General features: G+C 37.0%; 1 protein-coding gene across 4 annotated transcripts in view; it reads right to left on the bottom strand.

The window, feature by feature from the left end:
• FNDC3B (fibronectin type III domain containing 3B) overlaps window positions 1-18,084 on the bottom strand; it is a 311,856-nt gene that overhangs the window by 137,935 nt on the left and 155,837 nt on the right. For all 4 annotated transcript variants that reach the window (XM_072960949.1, XM_072960966.1, XM_072960956.1 and 1 more), the window contains exon 4: window positions 9,507-9,583. In XM_072960949.1, coding sequence (XP_072817050.1) covers window positions 9,507-9,583 — 77 coding nt within the window. The remainder of the gene's footprint in view (window positions 1-9,506; window positions 9,584-18,084) is intronic.

Genomic DNA, 18,084 nt, shown 5'->3' with positions numbered 1-18,084 from the left:
TGAGTCATGAATGAATAAAAATTCCTCAAACATTTTACTACATACTCATTTATACCTAGAAACCTTAAATTTTCCACTGATGCGTAATTTTTAATGCACACGCCAACTCCAGACAACGGTTAAGATACAGACCAAGGCGGGGAATAGTTAGATTCAGATAACAGATCTGAGGTTGCTGTATAGGGGGTCACAAGCTGAAGGTACTGACAGCATGCCTGACTTCAGTGATAGGGGCAGGGATCTTATAGACAGGTTGGGTCAGAGGTGACCAGTATAAGGAGACAGGCTCATAAATGGTAGCCCCGCTCTGCTGGCTTTATGTGAACAAACACTTTGATGCACAGAAAAACTACTCACACTTACATAAATCTTTGATCTGGAAAAAGGAGCACGACTAGGGCATATATAAATGAAATCAACTTTTAGTACTTTACTAAACAGACCTGGCTCTTTCCAGATGACTGCTCAGTGGGTCATCATCATACCCTCTGCGGGCTGGAGAGGATGGAAACAAGCACATCTTCTGTGGGATCGCCTTAATCCCACTCCTTCAGTAACGCACGCAGTGCTGTAGGTGAGGGGACACTGGCAGCAACTGAGACCTTCCAAATTAAGAAGGAAGCCCAGCAGGGTTTGAGATACATCTTACGAACCTCAGAACTGGGGTTGGGTCCTCAGCTGGTACTCACTCCATCTAATCAAACCTCCGCCGCCCCAGCTTGAGGGACAGGGAGGCTCCGTTCAGAGACAGCTAAGCAACTTAGCTCATAAAGCGCCTGGCACGTAACTTAACTCGCACAATACTCAGAAGATCCTCTAACATAGGCAACATCATAGTCCTAAATTCTAGATGAAGTATCTTCAGGAGCAATTAAGAAATTAACCTAAGGCCAGCTAAATGGGTGACAAGATTCATGCCCAAGTACTCTGATCGGAATGCTACGCCTTTACTACCGTATTTTATTGTATATCACCAACCTAGATACCAAAAAGAACATTTGAAAATCAAAAATCGAATCTAATCCTCCCCCAATATCTCTGTGGTACCTAAGAACACTGGACAAATAAGAAGAGTTACACCCATAGAGTTTCAGTGAATGAAATCAACCGAACAATTATTTCAGACTAAAGAGAAATGCTGCTTTAAGAAACTGAAGAAGACAAATAGTAAGTAGAGATCTGATGGTTTGATTTGTGCCAAACTGAGCTGCCTTTAAGATATTAATGAAGCTATCATAACAGGAATCATACCTGTCCAATCAGCATAGAAGAGACGTCCAATCGTGTCTTTTCAGTCTAGCTTCTCTGCCACGTTTATGTCCATGGAAACATAGACAGGTTGTTCTAGATTGTATCTATGAATTTTATACCTTACACTTAAAAATGCTTCACCAATCTGGCAATTGGTTCCATGGCACAAGGAAGGATTAAGAATCCATACTATTGATACCAGATCATATTTATCACAAGGCAAAATTATTATATTACAAACTCAAGTTTGTAAACCTGGTGAATTTCAAAGAGTGTGTAGGAATATAACCACCGAACCTTGGCTAAGTTTTGTGCCCAAAAGATAATTTTCTAAGAAAAGTTGATATATATGACAAACATGGATCACTAATTTGTAAAGGCAGACTATAATAATCGTGCAATAAAGTCAGATGCAGCATAATGTGCATAATCAATCCTTACTAATGATTCAGAAGTGATCTCTACATGTGACATCCTCTCAATACTGATTGCTTATGGAAACTTACATATATTTATATTCTCTCTGTCTCCTCCTTAAGGAGTAATATGAACAGTAGAGGAGAATCACCTAATTTTAGATTACAAAGAACTTCAGGATCCCCAACACTTTCCTTTCCCTTCCTCCCTCCACAAGATAAAAATTCCTTCAACCAGTCAGTCAAATTGGTCAATGCCTAGTACACACCGGACACCTTTCAAGGAACTAGAAATAGAGTGATGAACAGGACACATAGGGTCCCTGGTCTTGGGGAGCCTACATGCTAAAAGGGAGGAAGACCAACAATGACTGAGTAAACAAACAAGTGAAATACCCAAATAAGTAACTTTGAAAATATTCCTAAAATCACACAGGGAGCTGGATGTAGAGTCCCATCTGGGCTCATAGTTCCTCTGGCTAATCCTGTGTCCTATTACGCCGCAATGCCAGGATCCCAGAAACAAAGGAAAGACATCCAAGAGAAACTGCAGAACAGGGAGACCAAGAGAGGGCTCAGAAAGAGGAAACATGCACAATGCTTTGAGGGAGACATACATCCTTGGTACTTCTCTTTAATTTAGCATTGCCAACCCTGTCTGTAATTGCTCCTCAGACATAATAACCATAAAATGATAAAGTTACTGTAAATCTGCTGACAGTGGCAACTAAAACAGAATGGACACGTAAGTCCTCTGCTCTTTTCTGCAGAAGCTTCTAACACCCATGCACAAACTCTGTTCACTGTGAAACATTTCCCTAACTTCCTACGGAGAAGTCAGTTCTTCCAAAGGAGGTAAAGTCTTGAAAAAGACTCCAAATCTCTTATTATTGGCTGCCAAATAGATCTGATTTTCAGTCTGCTCAGGCCCAGGGCAATGCCCCATGTTCCTTCCTGCTTATCATTTTCACAATACTGAAGGTAAAACACAGCACTGTTTTAACCCCAGGCTGTAATCACCCAAAGGAAGCAGTTGAGGCTAATGTTTATAGCTTGGCTGGTGTGGCTGAACAAAATGGAGAAAAGGATCCCATGGCTTCCACCTAACAGGCCCCACTGTTTCTCCACAGGGCTCTGATTTCTGGCCAACTCTTGAAACAATCCTCATTGGAGAATGACCAACCAAACCAAAATTTACATGTGTTTTTAAGTAGATTTCTCATCTCTCCTCTGTCAATATAATTACAACGGGTATTCATCCATTAACTAATACCCAAAACGGCAGAATGGGGTAAAGTGTGTACTTCTGCTAGAACAGAAACTCTAGTTTTGACTATTCTTTGAAGTTTTTAGGTTATATCAATCAATCTGGAGAAAAGAAGAGTGGTTTCTCAAATGACAGAACACTTAACTGAGATGCTTCACTTTTTCTCTTTGTTCGCTTTTTAAATCTTTGGGTCTACATGAAGACCCTTCCCTGTAACTTTTGAAAAATGTTTCATAAATTGCTATGGAAGTATGGAAAATAAAACTCAAGGCATCCGCCTAAGAACTTTTTATATATAAATTATTCAGAGAGCTAATGATGAGATTAGAAAAAAATTAAGAAAAGCCAGACCAAGTTTACAATGAAAGGAAAAATTTGCTTCATACTGTGTGATCCCAGTATGTATTTAGGAAGGCAAAGCCTGCCAAACTTTCATCGAAATTGTTCTAACAGCCTCTTTCATTCCAATAGTGACCACTCAGTGAACACCCACTTTCGACTACACACTGTACGTAACATTTCTCTTAATTCCTACCTCTTTCACATCAGGTAGGTATTTGCCTGTGTGACACAGGAATTTGTAAAAGTTTTATGGGAAGTAGTCATGGTGGACTTTGATGGCAGGCCTTTTCAAGTAATGTCCATGTTGCTCCCAGCTCACCCTGTTTTCCCAAAGTTTCCAACCCTAATTCACACTAACAAATGCTTTTACGTAATGGAAATGATGATGGAAATGAGTGTACGAAGACTAACTTTCCTCTCACCTAAATCCACTTTCTCATAGGTGGAAAAAAAAAAAACTTACATTGTATTTTCTCTTAAGTTGAAAAGATCAGATTACATTATCCTCAAATCACCCCAGCCTCCCACCAAAAAAATAAAGCACAACACACACATACACACCAACAACACATAAACACCTACTATCTCAGATAAGATTCCACTGTCCTCCTACCCTTGTCCACACTATCTCTAAGGTCCACTGGGTCAGTCCTCAACCTAAGAAAAACCAGGCTGTGCTGCTGACTGCACGCCAGAGTAGAACACAGCTGTCTCTTCAGCTCCGGATGTCTGTCTTTCTGTAAGATCATCTGCTTATTACTGACAACTGTATTTTGTCAATTTGATCAAGTTTATCAATTTATTTTTAAAGCACTTTTAGCTACCAAAGTATGCAATGAATGCTAAACCAAGAATTTCTCCATTGACTCAGTTTGGAGCTATTACTGTAACATCTGTAATCATTCACTTGCCTCCCTCCTCAATTTTCTTACAGTAACAGGTCATCTCATAGGTGAGTAGTGGGTGTTTTAGTACTGGAGATGCATGAGTAGGCATACCACACATCCACACTCACACTGTGAGAAAGTGACAGAACATAAAACAGATACAGTTAACCTTGAACAAGGAGGGCACTGGGGTGCTGACCCTCCTTGCAGTCGGAAGACTGCATATAATTTACAATCAGCTCTCCACATCTGCGGTTCTGTACCCACATCCACAGATTCAACCAACCACGGATCGTGTAGTACTGGGTATTTAGTATTGAAAAAAATCCACATGTTAAGTGGACCCACCCGCACAGTTCAAACTCATGTCGTTCAAGGGTCAACCATAATCCATCAAGGCAGGCTCTGTCACTGACTATGAGGTCCCATCATAGTGGGAAAAAGGTCAATAAGATCAGAAATGTCTGCGCTGCAATCCTGGTTCCACTCACAGCTTTAGCTTCCTCATTTGCAAAGTTAGACTGATGAGAATTAGAGACATGAATTAAGCGTTTAGCATGTTGCACAGCATACACAGTAGTTATTACCATCGTCAACACAGGCACAAAGACAGGCTGGGCCATTTTTCCCAGCTGTGCCATTGTTTGCTAATTAATAATTAGGACAAGTCACTATCTTTCCTCTCTCCCTCTTGTGTAACAGCTTTGAGATATAATTTACATACCATAAAATCCATTCTGATTCAGTGTCTGATTCAGTGGTTTTGAATATATTCAGAGTTGAGTGATCATTACCACAATTTCCAAAACATTGCCATCATCCCCAAAAGAATGCCATATCCATTAACAGTAATCCCCTAATACTCTCTTCCTTAGTCCCTGGCAACAGCTAATCTATTATTAGTGTCTGTGGATTTGCCTATTCTGGACATTATATATAAATGGAATGATACCGTATATGGCTTCTGTGTCTGGCTTCTTTCAGTTAGCATAATATTTTCAAAGTTCATCCAGGTATTAGCATGAATCAAAACTTCATTCCTTCTTATGGCTGTATAATAGTCCATTGTATGGATATATCATGGCATATTTATCCACTCATAAGCTAACAAACATCTGGGTTGTTTCCACTTTGGAGCTATTATGAATAATGCTGCTGTCAATATTCATGTATAAGCTTTTATGTGTGTGAACATGTTTCTTTCCTCTTGGATATCGACCTAGGGGTGGAATAGCTGAGTCATATGATAACTCTATATTTAAACATTTAAAAAAATGCCAGACTGTCTTCCAAAGCAGCTGTACCATTTTACATTACTACATGCAGTGTATGAGGGCTCCAATTTTTCCACATCCTTGCCAACACTTGTTAATGCCTGTCTTTTTGGCTAAAGCCATCCTAGTGTGTGTGAAGTATATTGCTCTGCAGTTTTGATTTGCATTTCCCTGATGGATAACGATGTTCACCATCTTTTCATGTGCTATTTGGCCATTTGTACATCTTTTTTGGAGAAACTTCTATTCTGATCTTTGCCCATATTTTAACTGAGTTTTTGTCTTTTTATTCTTGATTTATGTTTCCTTATATAGGCTAGATACAAATCTCTTCTAAAATAGACGATTTGCATATATTTTCTCCTAATCTATGAGTTCCCTTTTCAATTTGTTGATGATGATCTTGGAAGTGCAAAAAAATTTAATTTGGATAAAGTCAGTCACATTTATCCGTTTTCTTCTTTTGCTGCTTGGACTTTTGGTGTCACATCTAAGAATCCATCGCCTAATCCAAGGTTACAGAATTTTACTCCTGGAGTTATACAGTTTTAGCTCTTACACTTAACATCTATAATCCATTTTGAGTTAATTTTTGTATGTGGTGTGAGGTAGACGTCCAACTCCATTCTTTTGCATGTGAATATCCAGCTGTCCCGGCACTAATTGTTGAAAAGACTATTTCTTCTACTGAATTTTCTTGGCACTCCTCTCTCTCTTAAACCCACATTCAGAGCATTTTGTTCCTTGCAGGTATACGTAAGTCTGATCGTGCTAATCTTCCAGCTACCAGGTGTTTCATTATCTTCTCAAAACTGCAAATCTTTGAATCAAGTCTATGAATCTATCCTATATTTACTTTATTTCAGCTTGGCCAATCATTTACATTTAAAAACACTTACCAAGTACCTACTATACACCAGGCAGGATTCTAGATTCTCAGATATAATCTCAATGAGGCACTAAGATTCTTGGAGATGGTTATAAAATGTATTGTATTTCATGACAGAGATGGGGACAAAGTACCAAAGATGATGGAGAAAAAAATAATAAATAAAACTAGAACAACCATTTCAGTGCTGGAGGTTCTGAAAGGTCACAAAGAGGAAGGCCATCTGAATAGAAGAACGACTGAAGTATCAGACAAAGAAGGGCTCTTGAGTATTCCAAGAAAAGAGATATAATGGGTACAAAAGTACATAGTTGAGAAAGGCCAGATGTGTTCAGGAGAAAGAAGCTGAAGGTGGTAGCAATGTGAGGCAGCAGGTAAAGGTGACTCTCAAAAGGCAAGCAAGGCTGAGTATTAAGAACCCATATACTACACCACAGAGATTTAACTCTACTCCTGTGCAATGCACCCCTAACTCCAGGTCTGAACAAGGAAGCCACATGTATTTGAGGAAAATGACTTGTGGGGTTAAGACATAGAGTTGATTTGCATAGGGACAGACTAGTATCAGGCACCCTCATATACGTCCAGCCAGGAGGGAGATTTTTTTTTTTTTAAGTGATTCTTTCTTCCCACACTGCGTAACAAAAATGTATTCTGCTCCTTAGATCTCTTGATGATGACAAGCCTCCTAAGACATTTCATACTTGGTTACAACCTATGTTGTTTTTTGAAGTGTGGATACTGTCGACCTTAAGGAAGACGTACATCTTCAGGCTCTCAGTTTTTTTCACCATAATAATCTCTTCCACTTCATTCACTGTCAAACATCATTAAAGTTACAGTGCTGCCACTGAAGGTTATTTAACTCTGGGGCCATCTTCTGAGCAGGGAGTCCAGTCTAAATGGAGTTGAATAATGCCTTACAGACTGCTTCTTGCTTTTTTTCAATTTGGAATCCAAATTATTCCGTTTTTACTATTCTTCCAATATCTCCTAGCACTTTCAGCCATAATTCTAAGCTGAGAAAATGCTTCACTATGCTTCCATCATCAGTTTTATGAAAGTAAGTTTACAGCTCTGCTTTTCCTCTTTCTACTTGGATTTCCTATAGAAGTTTCTAGGAATCAGAAATACACCACAGTCTAAAATTCTCTATTTTTCCTAGGAATCCCAATTAGTGTTTGGTAGTTAGTACAACCGTAGCAACACCGCTAGCAAGAAAAAGCATACTGCAGCTTCTCTAAACTACAATGTTCAATTTGTACCTGGTACTCACATTCCTTAAATGGACCTTTAGCACAAATGGAGGTGTTATTTCAGCCATCACAATGGTGAGAACTGTACTCTGGTTCAAAGGAATGAAACACTTCCTCAAAATAAATGAGTAGGAGACATAATGGAATTCTACATTCCTTGTTCTTTTCTGTTAATTGACTGCTGACGTGAGCGTGATCGCTGGAAGGGCCCCCCTGCACCCTCTTCACCCTTCAGTGATTCTTATTTACAAAGACTTATGTAAAACACGTCATTTATTTGCAACAGGGGGAAGACAGGCCAACACTCTGGCTACTCAGGAAAAAAAAGAAAGAAGGAAAGAAAGAAAAGAACGATGTCAAATTGGCTCATAAAAGTAGGGATGGAAAAAGTGAAATTATAGTGGCTGCCCTATGGCTTAGACAGAGAAGAAATGGATACGTTTTTTACATCAGGGAAGGATAAATCTTCTTTGATTCCTGCCTGCACTTCAGCAATTTTCCTATGTAGCTGCCAATTTTTTCACCCTAGCAAAATCATTAAAAACTGAAAATTACAGATTTTTAAGTTACTTTAAAAGCAGACAGAGGGACAGAAAGAAAAAAAAATTTGCAAGACTATAATCCAAAAAAATGTTAACACAAAGATTATCACCTTCTGTGGGTAGTAAAATTATAAATATTTTCTTTTTTATATTCTCTGTCTTTTTGGATTTTTTTCCCAGTGAGTATAAGGTGCGTCTGCCTTTATAATCAGAAAAAAAGAACAGCAGCAGCGTCACTTATATGTGGAATCTAAGAAAATGATACCAATGAACTTATTTACTAAACAGAAACAGACTTACAGACATAGAAAACAAGCCTGTGGGTATCAAAGGGGAAGGGGTGGGGGATAAACTAGGAGCTTAGGATTAACAGATACACATTACTACATATAAGACAGATAAACAACAAGGTCCTACTGCACAGCACAGGGAACTATATACAATATCTTTTAATAACCTATAATGGAAAAGAATCTATATATATATAACTATATAAATATATATATATATAAATATATATATATTTATATATATATAAATAAAAACTGAATCACTTTGCAGTACACCTCAACCTAACACAACATTATAAATCAACTATACTTCAATTTAAAAAGGAGGGAGGGGGCAAAAAGAGAAAAACAGGTGGTTAGTTAGGTATTTGGGAAGGAAATTGTAGAGGGAAGAGTTCCTCTCATCCTAGGAGCCTAGGACAAAATCTCAAGTATATACAGACGTCCACGTTCCAGGCACCTTGAAGATTTTAAACCTTATCCAGGTATAGAAATGTAACTTTATCCTTTAACATTTTTTTTATTCTTCCAAAATACCTCTGAAATTACTATTACTTTTAAAATTGCTATTGCTATTTTTACTTAAGAAATTATCCGATTCCAGAGAAATTAAAGTACAAACAGCCAAGTTCTCACATCATATTGAGTAACTCACCAAGCCCAGTCTTGCCACGTTACAGTGAAATGGGGCTCCCATAACAGAGGGCAGACCCTACTTAAATTAACTAAGTCTCCTTTGATATTTTTACTAATTAAGTCCACAAATTATTGTTTTTCTTAGCAAATTGTGGTACAGGTGGAAGGAAGTCTCTGAGGCAGCAGACTCTATGAAGGAATCACAATCAAATGGTCAAATGTGAAACTCACCTCAGCCGAGGGCAGCCTAGCCACCCTGCTACATTTCCCCCACTCTGGCTTTCCAGCACGCCAGGAGGCAAGATTCAGGAAGGGCCCTATGGTGCCACAAAAATGGTAACAACTCTAGCATTATCCTAACTAAATTAATCCTGGAATAAGTTTCTGAAGCCTCAATATGTATTCTCTTGAAATAATGATAATGCCCATAGTAGAGAAGTCCATCAAATGGTTTACCTGTGAAATATAGCCTGGAGGCACATGGATGGGAGGAATGGATCCATTGGGTGACATCATGGGAACTTCAGCAGGTCCTAAAAAAGGAGAGAAAGGTATTAACAACTGAATAAACATATCTTATTCAAAATAATTTCTTGGTATTATTTTAATATTATCAAAACTGAAGGGAATTAATCACTTTGACTGTTTTCTCTTCAATAGTTGGTACACTGTGCCTTAGATCTGAAATCATGGATGAAAAGGAATTCTCTGGCTGCATAAGTCTAAGGGGTGGGGGAGGGGGAACAGCTATGAGCATCTTTATAAATAATGATTTCCAAATCTCCACTTTCATAAACTAAGGCTGATCAGTTAAGAGTTATCTAGCAAGGTGGGGCAAAAGTTTCCTTTTTTGCCTTTAAAAGGATGTATTATTAATACATACTTAAACAAATAAATTTATCTCCTCTGGTTTAAAAAGCTCCCACATACTTTGTATTTATAATTTTCATTCCAATTATTATTTTCAGTAAGTTACTGTAACATGCCATTAATTTGAAACAGAAGAAATCTTTAAAATACGCCAAATCAAAAAGAGGAAAAAAAAAAAGAAGAAAAAGGAGAGATGAAACACATAGTGGTGATGGTGGTACACTGTGAACGCAATTATTGCCACTGAACTGTAGATATAAAAATGGTTAAAGTGACACATGTTATCTATATTTTAATGTAATTTTTAAAATTAAGAATATAATGTACCAAAGAGTACCTGCTGAATTGTATACTTTAAATGGATGAATTCTGTGATATAGTGAATTATATATCAATAAAGCTGTTCAAAATAAATAAATAAAATACTCCAAACCAACTGAATTTGGTATGCCTCTTATGTTAAAAGGCAGGCGGGAAAATAGATCATATTTTAAAACTAGGCACTACTAGGGATACTCATACCAAATTTACTTGGATTACTTCAAAGTAAAGCATCCAATTAATGAAGAGCTTAGTTTCAAAATATTAAATTCAACAAATGTTAATCAAATGTCTAAGGCAAACCATGACAGTCAAGGTAACACTCAGTTACCTAAGACTTGGCTTGAGTTAATATTACAAGGAAACATTGTCATCAAAATCAACTTCCGACACCCTTCCAAAGATCCTATGACTAAATGGTTTCCCTCGAAGAGTAAGAACCTCATAGTCACTGGTTTTCAGTTTGATAAGTGGCTCCCCTATTTAGTAACCCACAACCCAAATGTCAATCCAAAGCTGAGTTCTAGTCTGAGATGCGACTTCCTGGCTCCAAGTGCCTTGTGTTGTTTATTTGCTTTCTCCTAATGCCTGTTGTGCTGCCGGCAACGAAAATTGCTCCACTGTAACAAAAACCAAGAAAAATACACTTTTCTTGGCAAAAGAAAATAGATCCTGCCACCCACTGCTGCATTCACATATAAGCACAATGTACCTTTCACCTCACAGTACAATCCAATGTTATAGCTACCTCTCAGGAAAAGTGTGGAGGGACAGGGATGCTGGGGTGCCATCAAAAGTTCTACTCGTACAGGGGAAAAAGCCATAGAAGCAGAACAGAAGATTCAAATATTCATGTAACATTCCATAGGACTCACTGCAACTTCATGGACAACATACCAAAGCACTACACTATCTGATAATCTCTTAACACGTACACAGCACCACAGTGGTCTCTCACATGCTGACACACTGGTAATCATTTAAAGCAAAGAAAGACAATGGCGTAAGAATGGATAATTTCACGACCCCATTGTATTTTTAAGTATGATTCAAACTAATACATCCACCAATCACTGGAGGCACTTTCCAAATTCATCTTCCAAATACATTTTTCTCGTCAGCGTCAGCATTTTTGCCCTAGCCATCAAGACATTTAGGTAATTATTATTTTTATTTCAATTGACTCACTTAAAAAAAAATCAATGGCATTAACATATACATACTACTATATATTGAATAGATAAACAACAAGGTCCTACTATATATATCACAGGGAACTATATATCTTGTAATATCCTATAATGGAAAAGAAACTGAAAAAGAGTATATATATATACATATGTGTGTTGTGTATATATATATCTGAATCATTTTGCAGTACAAAAAACTAACACAGCACTGTAAATCAACTGTACTTCAATTTAAAAAAAACAAACAAACAAAAAAAAAACCATAGACAACTCTTTTATCCTGAGCCTGAGCACTATCTCTGAAACCCAAGGGACAACGCACTCAGCTCTACAAGCATGCTCTCTCTGCCTGGCTTCATTTCCCAGTTCACTATTCACAGTGGTTGTATGACCTTGGACAATTCACTTAGCCTTTCTGAGCCTCACTTCTCAACAGCTATAAGTGAGAACAACAGTACCTACATCATAGGCTTGGGTTTAAAGATTAAATTCAATTAATACGTGCAAAAGCGCTTAGAGCAGCATGTGGCACAATGATCACTCATCAAAATGTTAGCAATCATTACAATTTTTTCTTTCTTTTTATTTACAGCTTTTTGTTTTTTCCTTGCTCTTTTATCTTAAGCACTATTTTAATAGTACATATCCCTGTAACACATAAAAACAAGTTTACACTTTGTACAATATTGACTTAAAAGGCAAACCTTCCTCGTCAGATAAATATCAAATATTTCACAGTACAGAGTGTGAACAGAAATGCTACCACCTCAATAAAGTATTACTTTTTAATCACCAAAATGTACACCAGGCAAACTGTCTCTTAACCCCTGGCATGACCCCTAAAACTGTTAAAGCCATTTCTATAAAATGCTTCAAAGAATGTAGGACAAGTAAGTGATTTACGGCCAGAAAATGTTTTCTTCCTGGCCTTGATTTCAAAAGTAGCGAAATGACTTTAACATACTTGTTCCCCCTTCCTCTTGTCACTGTCATCAAAACCCTTTCAAAGGACATTGTGAAATATACAGTAATGGTTTCCGAAACTCAGCTCTGTCTTGGAACCCTAAGGTTTCTCTTCTTTCTGAAATAGGCCATTGCCCCCATAAGGCATTCAGGAATTTAAAAAGCTAGGAAAATAAAACCTGTTTCACAATGGTGGTATGAGAAAAGTTATCATTTCTAAATACTTATCTCCTAATCAGTGAGTTTACTGCCTCTGGTCAACTGTGTTTGAGAACCTCCTGATATTATTATAATCCTTCCCTAATTAAAACACAAACTTCTCTTCCTAAACTTTTAGGACTACTAGGTCTCTTTTGATTTTTTAGTTGATAACCTCATGACACACAAGATTTAAAGGATACGAGAATATGGTGAAAAATGGTTTTCTTCCTATTCAAACCACGAACACTGGATATGTGAAGTAAAAAGCCACACAATCTCCCCAAACTAATTTCCTTTCTGACTGTACTGGGAAATCGTTGATCTATTAAACTTTTAGCAGGGGGAGGATTTCTTTTAATCTCTTAAAGTGTCTGGAACTCCCTTTAATTAAATACTCTTGCTACTTACAGGTAGGTCTACACAAATGTACATACACACAGATTAAATAAAGTGGAAACAAATACACACTTTCAAACTTTTTTTTTTTTTGAGAAACTATTAAGAAGCTCAGCTAGAGGCCACATGTACTCTTCCACAGACAGATGAAAGATGTCACATGCACAATTTCTAGAACTGGAACTAGAATGTTTGCTAAAAGCCAAGTAATTCCATGAAAAAAATGCCTTGGGAAATTTGATCAATTTCAAGTTTTAGGCTGTGACTTCAACAGTCAAGAATTCCTTTTTTTTTTAATTGAACAAGATGTGAGCACAAACAAGAACTATGATCACATTTATAGTCATTAAAAAACTTAACTGCAATATGCAAGTACATGGTTTAACATCTTAAAAGTCTACTAGCATTTATTAATAAACTGCCTTCCCATTTACTTATAGCATATTGTGAAAGGTTGGAGGGTAGCTTAATTACAACCAACAGTAATTCATGCAATGATCCTACAACTTTATTCCCACATCAAAGAGAATGAAGGAAAGCCCAGCAATGTTGTATTTTTAGGGCCACGCATAGCTCACAGAGAGCTTCTGAGCCCCTGCCAAGACTGTGAGGCCATTTGGTTTCACTCTGTGCTTCTTCCCTGCTACCAGGGATGCACCAGAGCCCACACATGTAAACACCCCTTGCTCTGATGCTATATTCAGAATATTCACCCATTCTGGGAGAAGAATTAACTAGACTGACTTGAAAAGAATGTACAAATGAGGCTGACACATCTGAAAATAGTGGAAAATAGGAATCCAGGGTATAAATTATCATTTAAACCAGTCTCAGAAATAGATCAGCTATAAATAATTATACTACAATTTTGACATTTCAAAATGATATTTTTATAAGCTGAATACTCACCAATAGGTAAACAAGTAGTGAATAAACAGAATGCTATTATTGTACTAGTCTATAAACTGGTACTTGTGTTTCCAAATGGCTATTTTCAACAATTGTGCCTTCGTAGCAATAGAACATATTCTTACCTTATTAACTTAAATATTACATTATTCAAAAAGGATATAAGACGACTGAGATCACAACATAGCAAGATAAAAGAAAACTGAGAAAAATAAAGAAAAGGCAAAATATTGATACGATAAAATCCAATAAACACTATTTAAAAAAAAAAATCCTTGAGTCTTTCTAAATAGCCAAAAGAATTTCTTGCTGGCTAAAGCAGTCATAAGGATAAGGCCACAGCTAGGAGGTAACCAGTTAATTATGGTGAAAGCAATTATCAGAACAAACAATGGAAATAAAAAACTTGTGCTGTCTGGCATGGGTCTAAGACCTAAATGTGAGGTCTTCTGCTGAACCCTGTGAATGTCTAATAATGAATCTCCAATTATTCATGGGGACTCAAGACACAGACAAGCTAAAAGATTACGTAGGCAATTTGCGGGAACACTGACTTTTTAAAAAAATTATTCAACACTGACAAATCCCACAAGAAAACTAAAAGAAACACAAAGATAATAAAATAAAGCACAGGTCCTAGCCTAAGTTTAAACTCTAGAGCCGTGGCTCTTAAACTTTGGTGCGCATCAAATTTACCCAGAGGGTTTCTCAAAATCCAGACTAAGTTCCATTTCCCACAGTTTTAGAATCAGAAGATCTGAGGTGGGTTCCAAGAGTTAGCATTTCTAACCATTTCTCAGGTGATAACTCTGATCTAATGGATTAAAAGTCAATGAACATCCACATCCGACATTATACTCAAAGGCTAAAACCCTGAAAGCGTCCCCCCCAACATCAGGAACAAGGCAAGGATGCCCACTTCCACCACCATTCAACACTGTACCAGAAGTTCTAGCTAGAAAAGCTGAGCAAAAAAAGAAAAGCCATTCAAATTGAAAAGGAAGAAGGAAATTATACCTGCAGATGACATAATCCTATACACAAAAATCCCAAAGATTCCACACACACAAAACCACTAGAGATAAAAAACGAATTCAGTGAATTTAAAGGGAAAAGAGCAATGCACAAGTCAACTGTGTATCTATACACCAGAAAAGAACAATCTGAAAAGGAAATTAAGAATACAATTCTATTTACAACAGCATCCAAAAGAGTCAAATACCTAGGTATAAATTTAACCAAGGGGTGAAAGATCTATGCATTTAAATTACAAAACGCTGCTGAAAGAGATTAAAGAAGACCCTAATAAATGGAACCAAAGAACATCTAAATAAAGACGCAAATGGAAGACTTAATATTGCTAAGATGGCACTACTACTCAAAGAGATCTACAGAATCAATGTCCTCTAACAAAATTCCAACGGCCTTTTTGGCAGAAATGGAAAAGCCAATCCTCAGATTCATGTGGAATTACAAGAGGCCCCAAACAGACACAAAGAATCAACTTGGACCCCCACCTGACATCACATACATACCTGACAATATATAAAAATTAACTCATCGTAGAGGGCAGGAGTACAGGTCAGTGGTAGAGCATGTGCTTGGTGTGCACGAGGTCCTGGGTTCAATCCCCAGTACCTCTGTTAAAGAGGAAAAAAAATGTTTTTAATTTTAATTAACTCATCATAGACCTAAATACAAGAGCTAAAATTATAAGACTCTTAGACGAAAACATGGGTTTCATGATGTTGCATTTGGCAATGGATTCTTAGATGACACCAAAAGCACAAGCAGCAAAAGAAGAAAAAAAAAAGATATAGTGGACTTCATAAAAAACTAACTTTTTGCACAAAGGGTATTACTAATGAAGTGAAAAGACAACATATAAAATGGGGGAAAATATTCACAAATAATTATACACTTGGTAAGGAATTAGTATTCCAAATATACGAAGAATTCTCACAACGCAACAACAAAAAAACCCAATTTAAAAGTGTAAAGGGCTTAAACAGACGTTTCACCAAAGAAGAAAGAAGATACACAAATAGCCAACAAACATATGGGAAGATGCTTACAACATCCTTAGTCATTAGGAAAAAGCAAATCAAAACCACAATGAGGTGTCACTTCACATCCACTACAATGGCTATTGTCAGAAAAACAAAATAAGTGTTGGTGAGAATGTGGAAAAAATCGGAACTTTTGTGCTGATAGGAACGTAAAATCGTACAGCTACTGTGGGAAACAAGCTGGCTCTTCCTCAAAAAGTTAAACAGAAAAGTACCATATGATCCATCAATATCACTCCCAGGTATATACACAGAAGGATTAAAACAAATATATGTACACACACGTTCACAGAAGCAGTAGTCAAAATAGCCAAAAGGTGAAACAGCCAAAATACCCATAAGGAGATGAATGGGTGAACACAAGTGGTATAATACCAACAAGGGAATATCACTCAGTCATAAAAAGGAGTGAAGTACTGATATATGCTACAAGGGGGATGAACCTTGAAAACATTATGTTAAGTAAAAGAAGCCAGACACAGAAGGTCACATATTGCGTAATTCTATGTACATAAAATATCTAGAACAAATAAACCAACAAAGACAAAACTCAGATTTGTGGTTTCCAAGGGCTGAGGGGTGGTAGAGATTTGGGAAGCAACTGCTTATTGGGTGCAGGGTTTCCTTTTGGGGTGATGAAAATATTTTAGAACTAGATAGAAATAGTGATTGCACAATACTGTAAATATACTAAATGCCAAAGAATTAGAATAGTTAATTCTCTGTAATTAATAGTTAGGTATATGCACTTCACCAGAATTAAAAAAAAATTTTTTTTAATGATGAGCACATAACCAAAGAACTAAGCTAGTAAAACTGGGGTTATAAATAAACTACCCAAAAGCAACTGACCATAAATCTCCTAGAGCACATCTTCATTCCTCACGCATTCATTTTTGGGAGGATGCTATGTCTAGACACTGTGCTATGCAAAAACCAGTAGGATGCATTCTCTATACTCAAAGTACTGATAGTCTTAATTATGGGGATACAGATATATAAACAAATAAACACAAGGAGTATCTTAGGCACTGCTTAAATTTAGTAGAATTTTAAAAGATTATCATCCTATGGTCACGTCAGTAAATACAGAAATGAGTTGTTAGAAGTCCCTTAGGATTTAGTAGAGGTCTCACTGTTTCCAAGTAAAGAAACTGAGGCTCAGAAGCAAACTGACCAGCAGGCAGGTGATGAAACAACAGGGCCCAGAAGTCAGTTCTTCTAGTATTTAGTTCAATGTGGTTTTCTAATTTTACCTTCCTATAGGAATAAGATTTGCCATGTCTTACAATGGTGCCGCAATGTCATTTTTTTCTCAAGGTATGATTTTCATATAGAGCCAGGTACAGACAGCATGTTTCTCTGGGTCAAATATATTTATCGGTCTCTCCAATCTGCAAGCATCCCGCCAGAGAGGAAACAGACTGGGAAGAGCAGAGTCTGAGCAGCGCAAAAAATAAAAGCCTTACAGCTAGTCAGGCTGAGGTCTGGGTGCGAGCTCTACCACTCTTCAGCACTATTTTAAGTAATTAGGAAAATTACTTAAAATCTCTGACGGATCTGCACTTTTCTGACCTACAAAAAGGGATGATGACAAGAGCTATTTGCTATTCTGAGGGTTGTTTTGTAAGGGTTGGTCTATAAGGGTTGTTCTGAGGACTGGAAGTTGTAATAATGCATATAAAGTGTCTAGTACAGTATCCTGTCAAATAATGTTGTTTTAAAAGCAACTTTAACATTGTGCCATGAAGGAAAATACTATATGAACAAAGAGATTAATAGAAAGTAACCATTTACCACAGAGACGAATGAAGAGTTACATGGTTTCTCAAATGAGCAAGTTAGTTATTCTGTTCTTCACATTTTTTCCTCTAAAAATGCGTTTCTATTTGTATCTTCAAAAATAATATTTTAAAAATGTAAAACATTTAAAATGTATGAATTATGATTATTTAAAAGCAAGGAACAAGTAAGAAAAACAGAAGACTGTTTTCCCACAGTTGTGTAATTTCCCATCCCTAATCCTAGCCCTCTACCTCTTCTAAAACTACCTGTTATCTTTCCCTAATTTCTAGGAAACCCTGGAAAATTGGGTGTGCCTAACTTTGCAAGTGT

The sequence above is a fragment of the Vicugna pacos genome, chromosome 1 (assembly GCF_048564905.1).
Source record: "Vicugna pacos chromosome 1, VicPac4, whole genome shotgun sequence".
NCBI lineage: Eukaryota > Metazoa > Chordata > Mammalia > Artiodactyla > Camelidae > Vicugna > Vicugna pacos.
Note: the sequence above shows the minus strand (reverse complement) of the source record. Positions and strands in the feature narration are given on the sequence as shown.